Genomic DNA, 13,513 nt, shown 5'->3' with positions numbered 1-13,513 from the left:
CCTCATCTCTACAAGAAAAAAAAATTAGCTGGGTGTGGTGGTAGTGCCTGTAGTCCTAGCTTTCAAGAGGCTGAGGTTGGAGGATCTCTTGATCCCAGGAATTGGAGGCTGCAGTAAGCGATGATCATGCCACTGCACTCCAGCCTTGGTGATAGAGCAAGACCCTATTTCTAAAAAACTAAATAAATAGACGACAGTCTAAACACACTTGTACCAAACAAAAACAAAACTTCAAAACATAATGCAAAAAGACAGAACAAGTTCCAAGTTTAAGAAACAGTGGAATAAAAAGTTACCTAGTGTCTAATCTGTATGTGTACATATATGTGGTTTTGGTTGTGGAAGCATAATATAATTTGGACATACTTGGAAGAAAACTCCAAGACTATGCAGGCACCAAAAAAGGTAGTTCAGGTTAATAAACCATTCCTCTTGTTATAATGACATAGTAACATAAGGCACTGAGGTATAAGTCTAATTTGAACAACCAGGTGGCCTGGAGTTCAGACTACCTGAAGGGAGTTTCTAGATAGAGTCAAAAAGGAAGCTAAAAGGTTTTTTCTTTTGGTTTTATGTGTCTATATAAACTCAGATGTGCTTGTTGAGAACTTTAGGGATACTGCAGACCCCACTGACCTGATCTCTGGTTAGTTCAAATAAATTGGTGTCATTAGATTTGTGTTGCTCTGTCTCCTGTACTTCTCAGAATTACTGCAAGGGGCCTGGCACAGTGGCTCACGCCTGTAATCTTAGCACTTTGGGAGGATGAGGCAGGAGGCTTGCTTGAGTCCAGGATTCAAGACTAGCCTGGGTAACATAGTGAGACCCCTGTCTCTATAAAAAAGAAAAAAAAAGTGAATTTATATTAAAAAAGAAATGGAAAAAAAAGAATTACTGCATGGACTAGATCTTAGGCTGGCAGATGGGGGTTCACCCTCTAGGTGGTGCTTGTGAGTTGAATTGTGATTGTAGTGGATTTATCAGCCTCCTGCTATAAATAAACCATTCTTCCTGTTTCTTACAGTTGCCAAGGAGAAGTGAGTGCTCCTGAAGTAGGAAAGATTATTTAATGAATACAATTTGCGTTAAGTACTTAAGTACAGGGAAGGAAAAGAGCAGTGTATCATGAGAGGAAGTAAGATTGGGCTGGTCAGGGAGTACATTTCTAAGGAAACAGTATTTCAGCTAAAACCTGAAGCCAGAGTAGAAGTTATCCAAGTGAAGAAAGAGTTTTAGGTAGGGTGAAGTGTGGCATGTTCCAGATACTAAAAGAAAGCCAGTGTGATTGCGGAGCTTAGAGAGCAAGGGGAGGCAAGTTGGGAAAGTGGCTCTGGATGACTGGAAAGAGGGAGGCAGTGGCTAGGTCAAAGACCATGTACAGAGTGAACATTTTATCCTAAGTGCAGGGGGAAGCCACTGGTGGGTTTTAACCAGGGAAGTGACATCTTTAATGTTTTAAAAGGATCCTTTGGTGATTAATTGAAGATGGAGTATGGGGAGAAGACAGGAATAGACCAGTTAAGATGTTAGTACGAGGATTAGGTATTAGGCTTCGATTAGGATGATGGCTGAGTATAGTGGTTTACATCTGTAATCCCAGCACTTTGGGAGGCAGAGGCAGGAAGATCACTTGAGCCCAGGAATTTGAGGTTGCAGTGAGCTATGTTCATACCACGTCACTCCAGCCTGGGTAACAGAGCAAGACCCTGTCTCAAAAAAATATTTAAAAAATAAGATAAAAATAAAAAATAAAATGGATTAGGATGATGAAAGTAGAGAAAGAGAAAAGTGGATGGTCTTAAGGTATGTTTTGGAGGTAAAATTGTTACAAGTTGGTAATGAATTGGATACTGGAAGGTTGGAGCAGGAGAGAGTATGTCAAGGATGATTGGTTTCTGGCTTGAACAGTTACGTGAAGGGAGATGGGAAAGAGTGGAGGAAGAAAAAGTTTGTGGGATAAAATTAAGCATTCAGGTTTGGGTACATTTAGGTTTGAGATCCTTGTGAGACATCCAAATAGAGGTATCAAAGAGCAAGGTGGCTTAGGAATCTGGAACTCAGAACAGAGGCTGTAAGTAGACAGCTGTGTTCTGTCAGGTATGAAAATGGATTTCAAAGCCGTGGGAATGGGTGAGTTTGCCTCAGGAGAAAGTGTATCATGGGGAGAGAAGGCCCATGATTGGGCTTTGGGACCCCTGACATTTAGAGATTGAAGAACAAGGAGAACCCAGCAAAGAAGACTGCGGGGGAAGTTGCCAGTAAAATTGAGGGGAGGGGGACAGGAGAATGAGGCATCACAGAACCCAGGAAACTAGTGTTTCAGGAATGAGTGGTCAAGTGAAATCCTCTTAACATGTGTCTGTGACATCAGTCTTCATTATCATAGAGCCACATCTGGGCATCAAACACAGTTTTCCAGAGCACATTATCTTCTTTAGGTTACTTGAAACTTTTTTAAAAAGTACAATGTTCTTGTCAAAAATATCATTCCAAGCCATAAATTTCCAGTTCCATATCATTATAGCGATTTTTTCCTACTCATTTTCTTGTAAGTACTCATTGCTTTCACAGCTAACAATTTGTATTATTGATCTGTATTAATTTATTTGACTCCTGGCCTCTCCTCCTACTCTATTTTTCTAGTCTTGCTAGGTCACCTCTGTAAACATCCAAAACTACTATTGGCAACTGTCATTTCAGACTAACATTTTAGTCCCAACCAGTACTTTGTTCTTTAAGATAAGGTAATTAAGGCCAGGCACAGTGGCTCACCCCTGTAATCCCAGCATTTTGGCAGGCTGAGGAGGGTGGATCGCTTGAGCCCAGGAGTTCAAGACCAACCTGGGCAACATGGCAAAACCCTGCCTCTACCAATAAATACAAAAAAATTTTCTGGGTGTAGTGGTGCGTGCCTGTAGTCCCAGCTACTTGGGAGGCTGAAGTAGGAGGATTGCTTGAACTTGGGAAGTGGAGGCTGCAGTGACCAGAGATTGTGCCACTGCACTTCAGCCTGGGCAACAGAGCGAGACTGTGTTTCAAAAAAAAAAAAAAAAAAAAAAGTAATTGCGCAAGTGATCTCTTATATTGTGATATTTTGAAAGGACCCAAATACAAGTCACCTTCTTTTCTGAGGGATGATTCTGGAGGGATGGGATTCGGAGCCATCCCTTACAATCAGGTATTTAAGGTAAAATTTGGCAGTGGGAGACAGTGAACTTACTAGAGAAATATGTTGGTTGATAATGTTAAATAGTGAATATTTAGCGATACCTATGTGTCTGTTATGTGATTTTTCTCTGTCAACTCAATTGCTTGAGTGTAGACTCAGAAAAGGTGGAGAGAGGGTTCATTCCGGTTGGTGTTTTGTCATCTGGGTAGGAAGAAGGACAGTGGGAAAGGGGGCTGAAGGTGTCTACAAGAGAATCCAAGTAAGTGTCAAGTAATCAAACCAGAGTGGAACAGAGTGAAGAATGGAAATTGCTTCCAGATGGAGAGGATGGTAGTGGGCAGTGGGTTGGAGAGCTAGGTAAAATGAGAGTTGCTATAGGAGTCTTTGAGCAAGTGAGGTGGAAGACGGGGCATTTTCATAGAGAGGATGTTTGGATAAGTGGCTCAGATGGTGTGCAGTTCCTGCAGATGACTGGGTGGGGCATACAGGAGTGGGAGTGGGTTACAGAGGTGACATGAAGAAAAAAGTCAAGGCACTGAAAGAATGGGGTGCTGTATGAGGAGTTCCTGTGGATATAGAGGTCATTTGGAATGAAGGCAGGAGGTGGAGAGAAGCTACAAGGGATATGAGAGGTGAGGATAGTCCCATGGCATAGACCTCAAGGGAGGAAGGGTTTTTATAAGAGTTGGGGAGTAGTAGCAGTGGGGTAATGATAATGCCAGCCTGACTTTCTGTCCCAAGAGACATGGAGAGTGTGAGAGGAACTGACTCCATTTACAGGGCTGCAGGTGGGGGTGGTTTAGGTGGGGCAGTGTCATTAGTGGGTCTCCAGGCTTCAAAAAGGAGATAGAAGTTCAGATTGGAGGTTGAGGATATGTGGACTTTTGTTGCTCAAGTCAGTGGAGTTTTCAAGACCACAATGGAAGAGTTTCGGTGGGAGAAGGGAGAGGCTGAGAGACATGGGTCAGCTTAGGAGAGGTGGGGGTCTGGAAGGTAATGGATAAAAGGAAGACTTGGTATTTGAGCAGGGCCCAAAGTTAATAGTTGATGGAGAAGTGATAGGCTTAGACCTGTGTCTTTTGGAGAAGAGTGAACTCCGACGCTGTTGGTCCTAAAGTTTGCAACTTGGTGATTTGGTGACAGGTAAATCAGTTGAGATTTGGATAAGAACTCTGGATGTTGTGCACAAAAGAGATGCAGGTTAGCCCTTCAAAAGATCTTTTCAGTAGTGTCATGCCAGCAGAGAACAAGGCACTATCTGGAAAGATGTCAGGCAGCCTTTTAATTTGAGAACTGTCAATACAAGAAACATTCCTTTCAGCCTTGGGGCAGGGAGACATGGTAGACTAGTACAGGAAAAAGATCAAGGCATGAGGCTTGAGTTCTAAGTTCAGCTCTATCACCAAGTTAGCTGATCCTCAGCAAGCCATTTATCTCTTTGAGCCTTGGTTTCCCACTTACAAGTCAGGGATCCAGCTGGTTGATCTCTCATGTCTCTCTGACTATGTGATTCTGGGAGTTGGGAGGGTTATCCTGATTTTAGTTGGATTAAAGAAGGAAGTGCATATTTTTAAGTCTCTTATTTCATGTTTTTCCTCTCACAGGTCAATGTCTGGTCTGGGTCCAGTGTTCCTTCCCAAACTGTGGGAAATGGAGGCGGCTGTGTGGGAACATTGACCCCTCAGTTCTCCCAGATAATTGGTCCTGTGATCAGAACACAGGTAGAAAAGACTGGAAATGTTTTTATTCACGTTTTATTGTTCCTCCCTTTCTTTCTCTGCACTTATCCTTTAGATTAAATACTACGTAAATATAGTTAGCACTCAATGGGTCCTTGTAGTGCTTGGGAGAGAGGAAGGATCTGCCTTTCATATGGAGATGAATCTGGGCAGAAAAGGCTGGATGAAGATGCTCTGCAAAGTGATCTTGTGGGGAGGGGCCTGGAATCTAAATGTATGAGCACTGGTCTGCCCCTGTCAATCCTGATTAGAATATTGGTATTGGGTTTGTGGATAGGGAGGGATATAGGATATATGAGGGAAAACAGATGAGAGAGATCTGCTGCGCTTAGAATTCTAGGATGTTTGAAACTAGTTGGAAGAGATGATGATGATCTAGTCCAGCCCAATTATTTTACAGATGAGAAAACAGAGTCTCAGAGAAATTATTCTTATGATGCTCCATAGACAGGAGCACAATCAGACATGCGGGGGTGCAAGCAGGAGTGTGGAATCTCTTTCTAGAGTATGAGGAGGCAGCATTCCTACTTCCCCTGGTTCCAGCTGCATTTCCTCCATGGGTCTTTATTGTTCTTCCTCCATGCTGATCTCCCAGGTGCCCTTTTGGTCCCACCTGCTGCATATACCAATTTCCTTCTTGTCCTCTCCCCAACCCTCATTCACCTCTTTCTCTTTATGAGTCTCTTCCTGTCCCTTCATTCCTTCTCTCTTTCAGCAGATGTGCAGTATAATCGCTGTGATATTCCTGAGGAGACCTGGACAGGGCTTGAAAGTGATGTGGCCTATGCCTCCTACATCCCAGGATCCATCATCTGGGCCAAGCAATACGGTTACCCCTGGTAGGGCACTATGACACAGTCAGAGCATCCTTCACAAACTTGAGAGAGGTAGATTCAAGCAGGGATGGAAGCAAATGGAAAACATCTGTAATTGAAATGGTTCTGGCCTTAGAAAGAGCAGGGGGTGAGAGAAAAGATAAAGTACCATGCCTGAAGGCTTTGAAAGAGCATGTTTTCTGGAGGTTTCAGCATGGAGGTGATAGCTCCCTGGAAAAAAGGATCTGATAGTGCTACCCCAGCTGGTAGAAAGAAGAGGGTGGATCTGAGGCATTTAAAAATATTGAGATTGGCCAGGCGCAGTGGCTCACACCTGTAATCCCAGCACTTTGGGAGGCCAAGGCGGGCAGATCACCTGAGCACACAAGTTTGAGACCAGCCTGGCCAACATGGTGAAATCCCGTCCCTACTAAAAAATAGAAAAATTAACCAGATGTGGTGGCGCATGCCTGTAGTCCCAGCTACTCAGGACACTGAGGCAGAAGAATCACTTGAACCCGGGAGGCAGAGGTTGTAGTGAGCCAAGATTGCACCACTGCACTCCAGCCTGGGTGACAGTGAGTCCTCATCTCAAAAATAAATAAAAATATTGAGATTGAGAGATACAAAGTAAAGGGAACAAGGAAAAGTGGAATAGTTTCTTCTTTGGAGATGTCCCTAGTCGAAGATTTTGTTTTTAGGATTATGGGATGGCTCAGAAGGATAAGACCTTCACTAGGTGTATTCTGAACTCCTGTGTGCATTGATGGAAGTCACTTCCTCATCTGAGTCATTGAGTAGTGACCACTAGAGGGGGCTGATGGCAGAGGAATCTATTTTTTAGATCCTTTTTTTTCAAAGTGTACTGCTGACTGAGCGCAGTGACTCGCACTTGTAATTCCAGCACTTTGGGAGGTTGAGGTGGGAGGATTGCTTGAGCCCAGGAGTTTGAGATCAGTCCTGGCTATATAGTGAGACCCCATCTCTGCAAAAAATAAAATAAACAGCTGGGTGTGGTGGCATTTGCCTGTAGTCCCAGCTACTCAGGAGGCTGAGGTGGGAGGATCACTTGTGCCTGGGAGATTGAAGCTGCAGTGAGCCATGGTTGTAACACTGCACTCCAGCCTGGGTGACAGAGTGAAACCTTGTCTCAGAAAAAAAAATCATACTGCTCTTTTCTGTGCATGTACATTGATGAGGTTGTGTTCTGTTCATCTAACCCCTTCTCTTCTGTCCCCTGCACCCAACTATCTTCTCCAGGTGGCCAGGCATGATAGAATCTGATCCTGACTTAGGAGAATATTTTCTTTTTACTTCCCATCTTGATTCCCTGCCGGTGAGTTTCCTGGTTCAGGGTAAGAAGGAGCTCAGGCCAAAGTAATGAACAAATCCATCCTCACAGATGTACAGATAAGAGACATGGACATAACTAGGAGACACAAGTGAAAACAGATACTTAACTAGGAGGACAAACACAGAGATAAGTGCTCACACATATAATAGAAACAAACTTGTATCTAATTAAATATTTATCCACTGTCAGGGCATTAGTGGTTTTGATAAATATGCTTTGGCTAGGATTCCTGAGGTTAGAGTGGAAGAACAATCGGAACGAGGATAGGGTAGATGAGTCAGGCTTCAAGGGGGCATGTGAGGCCCAGCACCTCCTTCTGGCTAGAGGAGAAAAGCAGGGAGCAGGACAGGAGTCCATAACAGGACCATCTTTTATTTCAGTCTAAGTACCACGTGACATTTTTTGGAGAAACAGTTTCTCGTGCATGGATCCCAGTCAACATGCTAAAGAACTTCCAGGAGCTGTCCCTGGAGCTATCAGGCATGGTGAGCACATCTTGGGGTTCTGTTGTGATACAGAGGAAATGAAATCTTCCTTTTATTAAACCTGATTTTCTCCCAGGCTAAGCCATGTCGGGAGAAAGTTCTGTGTCTGACCAGGTGTGCCAAGGGTGAGGTAATTCATGAAGGACTCTTCTTGCTCCTAGGACTGCAGCAGGGCAATTATTTTTTTCAGTCCCCTTCCCTGCCTGCAGATGGGGGGCCATTCTGAAGGTGAGGTTTTTCTACAGTTTAGCCAAAGCAGGTGTGGCAGAAATGAAGGCACAAATTAACTCAGGATTTCTCAGTCTCAGCACTATTGGCATTTTGGGGGAGATAATGTTTGGTTGTAGAGGGCTGTCCTTGTATCATGGGATGTTTAGCAGCATCCCTAGGCTCCAGCGGCATCTAACCAGCAGCAGCTCCCACCTCCACCCTCTGCCCCCTGCCTGTGGTTGTGACAACCAAAAAATTATCTCCAGCCATTGCCAGGTGGATTCTGGAGGGCACAGTCTACCCGGTTGAGAACCACTGGATTAGCACAATAACATTTCCTCCCTGTAGTCACTTTGGGTTTGACCAGCCTTGCAAATGAGCAGAGACTTAGTGGCCCAGGGGCTTTAGAAAATCAAGCAATGAGTATTAAATCAAACAGCTGAATCTAAAGAAACTTGTCAGAAGCTTCAAAGTGAAATCACCTGGGCTCCTATAATCCTCTCTTCAAATTTCCATGGGATTCACTTTGGAGAGGACACCAAAATGTTGGTTGAAAATATTGCTAGGGCCAGGTGTGGTGGCCCACACCTGTAATCCCAGCACTTTGGGAGGCCGAGGTGGGCAGATCGCCTGAGCTCAGGAGTTTGAGACCACCCGGGCAACATGGTGAAACCCTGTCTCTACTAAAATACAAAAAATTTGCTGGGCATGGTGCTGTGTGCCTGTAGTCCCAGCAGGAGGCTGGGATTGCTTGAACCAGGGAGGTGGAGGATGCAGTGAGCTGAAATCGCACCACTGCACTCCAGCCTGGGTGACAAAGTGAGACTCTGCCTCCAAATATATACATATATATAGTTAGGAATTGGTGAGATGTTTATTAGACGGAAGGGGGGTGTTATGTCTGATCCCAAAATATTAAGGAGTATCGTATCAATACTAGGAACTGGAAATAAATGTTGTAGTTGAAGAGAATGTCAGATGGGTAGCAGTATGCTGGGGTCACTTTGCTAATATTTATTAGTGACTCTAATTTTTTTTTTTTTTTTTTTTTTTTTTGCTTTTTGAGATGGAGTCTTGCTCTGTCCCCCAAGCTGGAGTGCAGTGGCGTGATCTCAGCTCACTGCAACCTCTGGCCCCCGGGTTCAAGCAGTTCTCTGCCTCAGCCTCCTGAGGAGCTGGGATTGTAGGCAACCTCCACCATGCCCAGCTAAGTTTTGTATTTTTAGTAGAGATGGGGTTTCACCATCTTGGCTAGGCTGGTCTTGAAATCCTGACCTCGTGATCTACCCAACTCAGCCTCCCAAAGTGCTGGGATTACAGGTGTGAACCATTGCACCTGGCCATTAATCTTTAAGTCGATATTTATCATTGGCTCTAATCTTCTTCCATTTCAGAAAAAGCGCAGAAATGACTGCAGCCAGAAACTGGGGGTGGCCCTGATGATGGCTCAAGAAGCAGAACAGATCAGCATTCAGGTGGGAGGGTGTTCAGACCACACCCATTCCTTTCCCTGCTCTTGGACAAGTGGGATTCTTTCTCAGTCCAGACAAAGATGGTTTGTGCCAGGGGCCATCCTACCTCCATATTTCACTTCAAGTTTCAGATATAAGTGCTCTAACCTCTCTTTTCTGTGGAGTCAGTTTTTATGCTCAAATTCTGTTGGTGGGGGTGGGATGGAGAGTAAAAAACAGTGAAAATTTCACCTCCCAATTTCCCTGATTTTTTGAATTAGAAACGAACTGGAAATAGAGATTATAATTAGTTAATCTCCATAAAAGGTCAGATAAGCCTAATGTGTAATTTCACGTGGAAATGGTATGGAAAATGAGGGCTGAGCGGGGGGCTCACGCCTGTAATCCTAGCACTTTGGGAGGCCAAATCGGGTGTATCCATTGAGTCCAGGAGTTCAAGGCCAGCCTGCAACACAGCAAAACCCCATCTCTACAAAAAATACAAAAATTAGCCAGGCATAGTGGCGCATGCCTGCAGTCCCACATACTTGGGAGGCTGAGGCAGGAGGATCATTTGAGCCTGGGATGGCGAGGTTGCAGTGAGTAAAGATTGTACCACTGCACTCCAGCCTGGGTGACAGAGCAAGACCCTGTCTCAATAATAATAATAATAATAATAATAATAATTATTATTATTATTTTGTCAAGCCTGTAATCCCAGCACTTTGAGAGGCTGAGACAGGCAGATCACGAGGTCAGGAGATCGAGACCATCCTGGCTAACATGGTGAAACCCCGTCTCTACTAAAAAATACAAAAAACTAGCTGGGCGAGGTGGCAGGCGCCTGTAGTCCCAGCTACTCGGGAGGCTGAGGCAGGAGAATGGCGTAAACCCGGGAGGCGGAGCTTGCAGAGAGCTGAGATCCGGCTACTGCACTCCAGCCTGGGCGACAGAGCGAGACTCCATCTCAAAAAAAAAAAAAATAATAATAATAATAATAATAATTTTGGTATGGAAAATGAATCAGAATTTCATCATAACTAAATTCCAGAAGACAGAAGGCAAAAGCTGCCCCTGAGAAGGTAGTGGATGATGCTTTTGTTTCTTGGTTCCCTTAGGAACGGGTTAACTTGTTTGGTTTCTGGAGCCGATTCAATGGATCTAACAGTAATGGGGAAAGAAAAGGTAGGATAAATGGAGGCTGAGGACTGGAGAGGGATGGGAGGGATTCTTTCATGAGGGCAGCAGCCCATGTTTTTCTTTATTTTATATTCTCTGTCATCAATAGGAGACTCTTGGCCGGGCGCGGTGGCTCAAGCCTGTAATCCCAGCACTTTGGGAGGCCGAGACGGGCGGATCACGAGGTCAGGAGATCGAGACCATCCTGGCTAACACGGTGAAACCCCGTCTCTACTAAAAAATGCAAAAAACTAGTCGGGCAAGGTGGCGGGTGCCTGTAGTCCCAGCTACTTGGGAGGCTGAGGCAGGAGAATGGCGTAAACCTGGGAAGCGGAGCTTGCAGTGAGCTGAGATCTGGCCACTGCACTCCAGCCTGGGTGACAGAGTGAGACTCTGTCTCAAAAAAAAAAAAAAAAAAAAAAAAAAAAATAGACTCTTGTGAATGTCATTGACCCAGTATCCAGGATGGATGGGCAGATGAGAGAGGAATGGAAGAAACAGGATGGGGAGGGAGGGTGTATTGAATAGTGATGGACTTTGAAAAGGGTGGAAATGTGATAATCTGGGATCACATTTTATGGAGAAAATACCACTTGCACACAAAAGGCACAGTTAGAAGACAGATTCTCTGTGATCAGCTTCATTAACTCACTATTTTATGGTATGAATGATTTAGCCTTTCTTTCCTTTTCCTGTTCTAGACTTACAGCTCTCTGGTTTGAACAGCCCAGGATCCTGCTTGGAGAAAAAGGAGGAGGAGGAAGAGTTGGAAAAGGAGGAAGAGTTGGAAAAGGAGGAAGTAGAGAAAACAGTAAGATTAGCTTTAATTTCAGTTTTTATTTTTATAGAGATGGAGTTTTGCCAGGTTGCCCAGGCTGATCTCAAACTCCTGGGCTTAAGCAGTCCTCCCACTTCAGCCTTCCAAAGTGCTGGGATTACAGGCATGAGCCACCACACTTGACCAAGATTAGCTTTAAAAATTGTTTAGATGGTTGGGCACGATGGCTCACTCCTGTAATCCCAGCACTTTGGGAGGCCAAGATAGGCGGATCACAAGGTCAGGAGATGGAGACCATCCTGGCTAACATGGTGAAACCCCATCTACTGAAAATACAAAAAATTAGCCGGGCGTGGTGGTGGGCACCTGTAGTCCCAGCTGCTCGGGAGGCTGAGGCAGGAGAATCGCTTGAACCCGGGAGGTGGAGCTTGCAGTGAGCCGAGACCACGCCACTGCACTCCAGCCTGGGTGACAGAGCGAGACTCCCTCTCAAAAAAAAAAAAAAAAGGCCGGGCGCAGTGGCTCACGCCTGTAATCCCTGCACTTTGGGAGGCCGAGGCGGGCGGATCACGAGGTCAGGAGATCGAGACCATCCTGGCTAACACGGTGAAACCCCGTCTCTACTAAAATACAAAAAATTAGCCGGGCGCGGTGGCGGGCGCCTGTAGTCCCAGCTACTCGGGAGGCTGAGGCAGGAGAATGGCGCGAACCTGGGAGGCGGAGCTTGCAGTGAGCCGAGATGGTGCCACTGCACTCCAGCATGGGCGACAGAGTGAAGACTCCGCCTCAAAAAAAAAAAAAAAAAAAAAAAGAAAAATTGTTTAGACAAGGATCTTGGGGGTTTCCTTTTAGGAGCTTCCTGTAACGATCTCGTTAGCATGGACTTATATTTACTAAGGGGCTATCCTGCCCCTGCCTTGAGGGAGCCCCAATTTTCAGATATTTGGGGGTTCTAGGTCTCTTCTTTCTTTCTTCTCTAATTTCCCGCATCTCTAGGAACTTCTTTCTTGAGTATAATCTCAGTTCCTACTGTATTTATTTGACTTTTCGGGGAGCAATTCAGAGAATAGCAGTTGTTTCTTTCTACTCCTTTCTCCCCTACATGGACCTGGAGGATTTTCATTCACTTGTTTTCTTAGCATCTGTTTTCCAGGTATAGGAAGTATATATTTTCACTTTTTCTTCTAATTTTTTATTTAGCAATTTTTATCATACTCGTGGCCTAGCTTTATTTCCTTCTTTTATGCCTAAAGCCTTGCATTGATGAATACCAGCAGACTGGGAAAGTGACTACACATTTTTCTCTGTGGTGCCATAAATTTAAACAATATCAGGCTCACAGAAGCTACTTATTTTTTTATTTTTATTTTTATTTATTTATTTTTTTTTTTTGAGACGGAGTCTCGCTGTGTCTCCCAGGCTGGAGTGCAGTGGCGTGATCTCGGCTCACTGCAAGCTCCGCCTCCCGGGTTCACGCCATTCTCCCGCCTCAGCCTCCCAAGTAGCTGAGACTACAGGCGCCCGCCACCACGCCCGGCTAGTTTTTTGTATTTTTTTTTAGTAGAGACGGGGTTTCACCATGTTAGCCAGGATAGTCTCGATCTCCTGACCTCGTGATCCACCCGCCTCGGCCTCCCAAAGTGCTGGGATTACAGGCTTGAGCCACCGCGCCCGGCCCACAGAAGCTACTTTGATTCCCCAAAGCCCACCTGTCATTCTGTAGCATCCTTCTGTATTAAAAACAGCTAGGGGCCTGAATTTATCATTTTTTTTAAACTTTCTTTCCCATCCTCAGGACCCAACTTTGCCTATTTGTAAGCAAGTCAAAATACAGACCCAAAAAACCAAGCCAAGAGGTAAGCAGGCCAGCTGGAAATGGGGCACATCCCACAGCTAAGGCAGGGAAGTGGTAGAGAGGGAGTCTGCAGGTAGGTGGACCTCACTGCCCGTCTCCGTGCCAGGACCTGAGAAAACAGGCAACATTTACCCATAGTGTCAGTGGGGAGCTGGAGCCCCCTTGCTTCTCTGTAGTGAATTATAAAATCTGAGATGAAAGATAGAAGGTTTTACGTTCTTAGCCAAGAAGGATGGCTTCCTGGAGAAGGTAGACTCTGAGGAGAACTGTAAAGAGAAGAAGATCCAGGGGGTAAAAGAAAAAGAGAATTGGGGAAAAAAGATGTTGAAAAAGAGCCAGAGGCCACCAGGAGAACTCACTAGATTGAGACTGAGCAGAAGATGTGGGGCAGGGCAGAGACTCAATGTGCAGCGTCCATCTGCCCTTGCTGAGTTGTCATTTAGAGATAAATAAGCATATTTCCCTCATGACTGGGACT

The 13,513-nt window shown here is 45.0% G+C and overlaps 2 protein-coding genes across 44 annotated transcripts in view; one reads left to right on the top strand and one right to left on the bottom strand.

Annotated features, from left to right (window-relative positions):
* The window catches only part of PILRA (paired immunoglobin like type 2 receptor alpha), a 46,267-nt gene that overhangs the window by 2,425 nt on the left and 30,329 nt on the right, over positions 1 to 13,513 (bottom strand). The window lies entirely within an intron of this gene.
* The window catches only part of ZCWPW1 (zinc finger CW-type and PWWP domain containing 1), a 28,848-nt gene that overhangs the window by 14,168 nt on the left and 1,167 nt on the right, over positions 1 to 13,513 (top strand). For 12 of the 40 annotated variants that reach the window (XM_077996327.1, XM_077996325.1, XM_077996351.1 and 9 more), the window contains 8 exons: positions 4,774 to 4,890; positions 5,627 to 5,747; positions 6,984 to 7,059; positions 7,458 to 7,562; positions 9,167 to 9,247; positions 10,342 to 10,408; positions 11,104 to 11,213; positions 12,976 to 13,036. In XM_077996327.1, coding sequence (XP_077852453.1) covers positions 4,774 to 4,890; positions 5,627 to 5,747; positions 6,984 to 7,059; positions 7,458 to 7,562; positions 9,167 to 9,247; positions 10,342 to 10,408; positions 11,104 to 11,213; positions 12,976 to 13,036 — 738 coding nt within the window. Of the gene's footprint in view, positions 1 to 4,773; positions 4,891 to 5,623; positions 5,748 to 6,983; positions 7,060 to 7,457; positions 7,563 to 9,166; positions 9,248 to 10,341; positions 10,409 to 11,103; positions 11,214 to 12,975; positions 13,037 to 13,513 lie in introns of all 40 variants that reach the window. The other 28 variants (XM_077996326.1, XM_015134445.3, XM_077996345.1 and 25 more) reach the window with 9 other exon arrangements.

Source organism: Macaca mulatta, chromosome 3, assembly GCF_049350105.2.
Source record: "Macaca mulatta isolate MMU2019108-1 chromosome 3, T2T-MMU8v2.0, whole genome shotgun sequence".
NCBI classification, from domain to species: Eukaryota; Metazoa; Chordata; class Mammalia; order Primates; family Cercopithecidae; genus Macaca; species Macaca mulatta.
The sequence above is the reverse complement of the archived record's forward strand: the minus strand, read 5'-3'. Positions and strand labels throughout refer to the sequence as shown.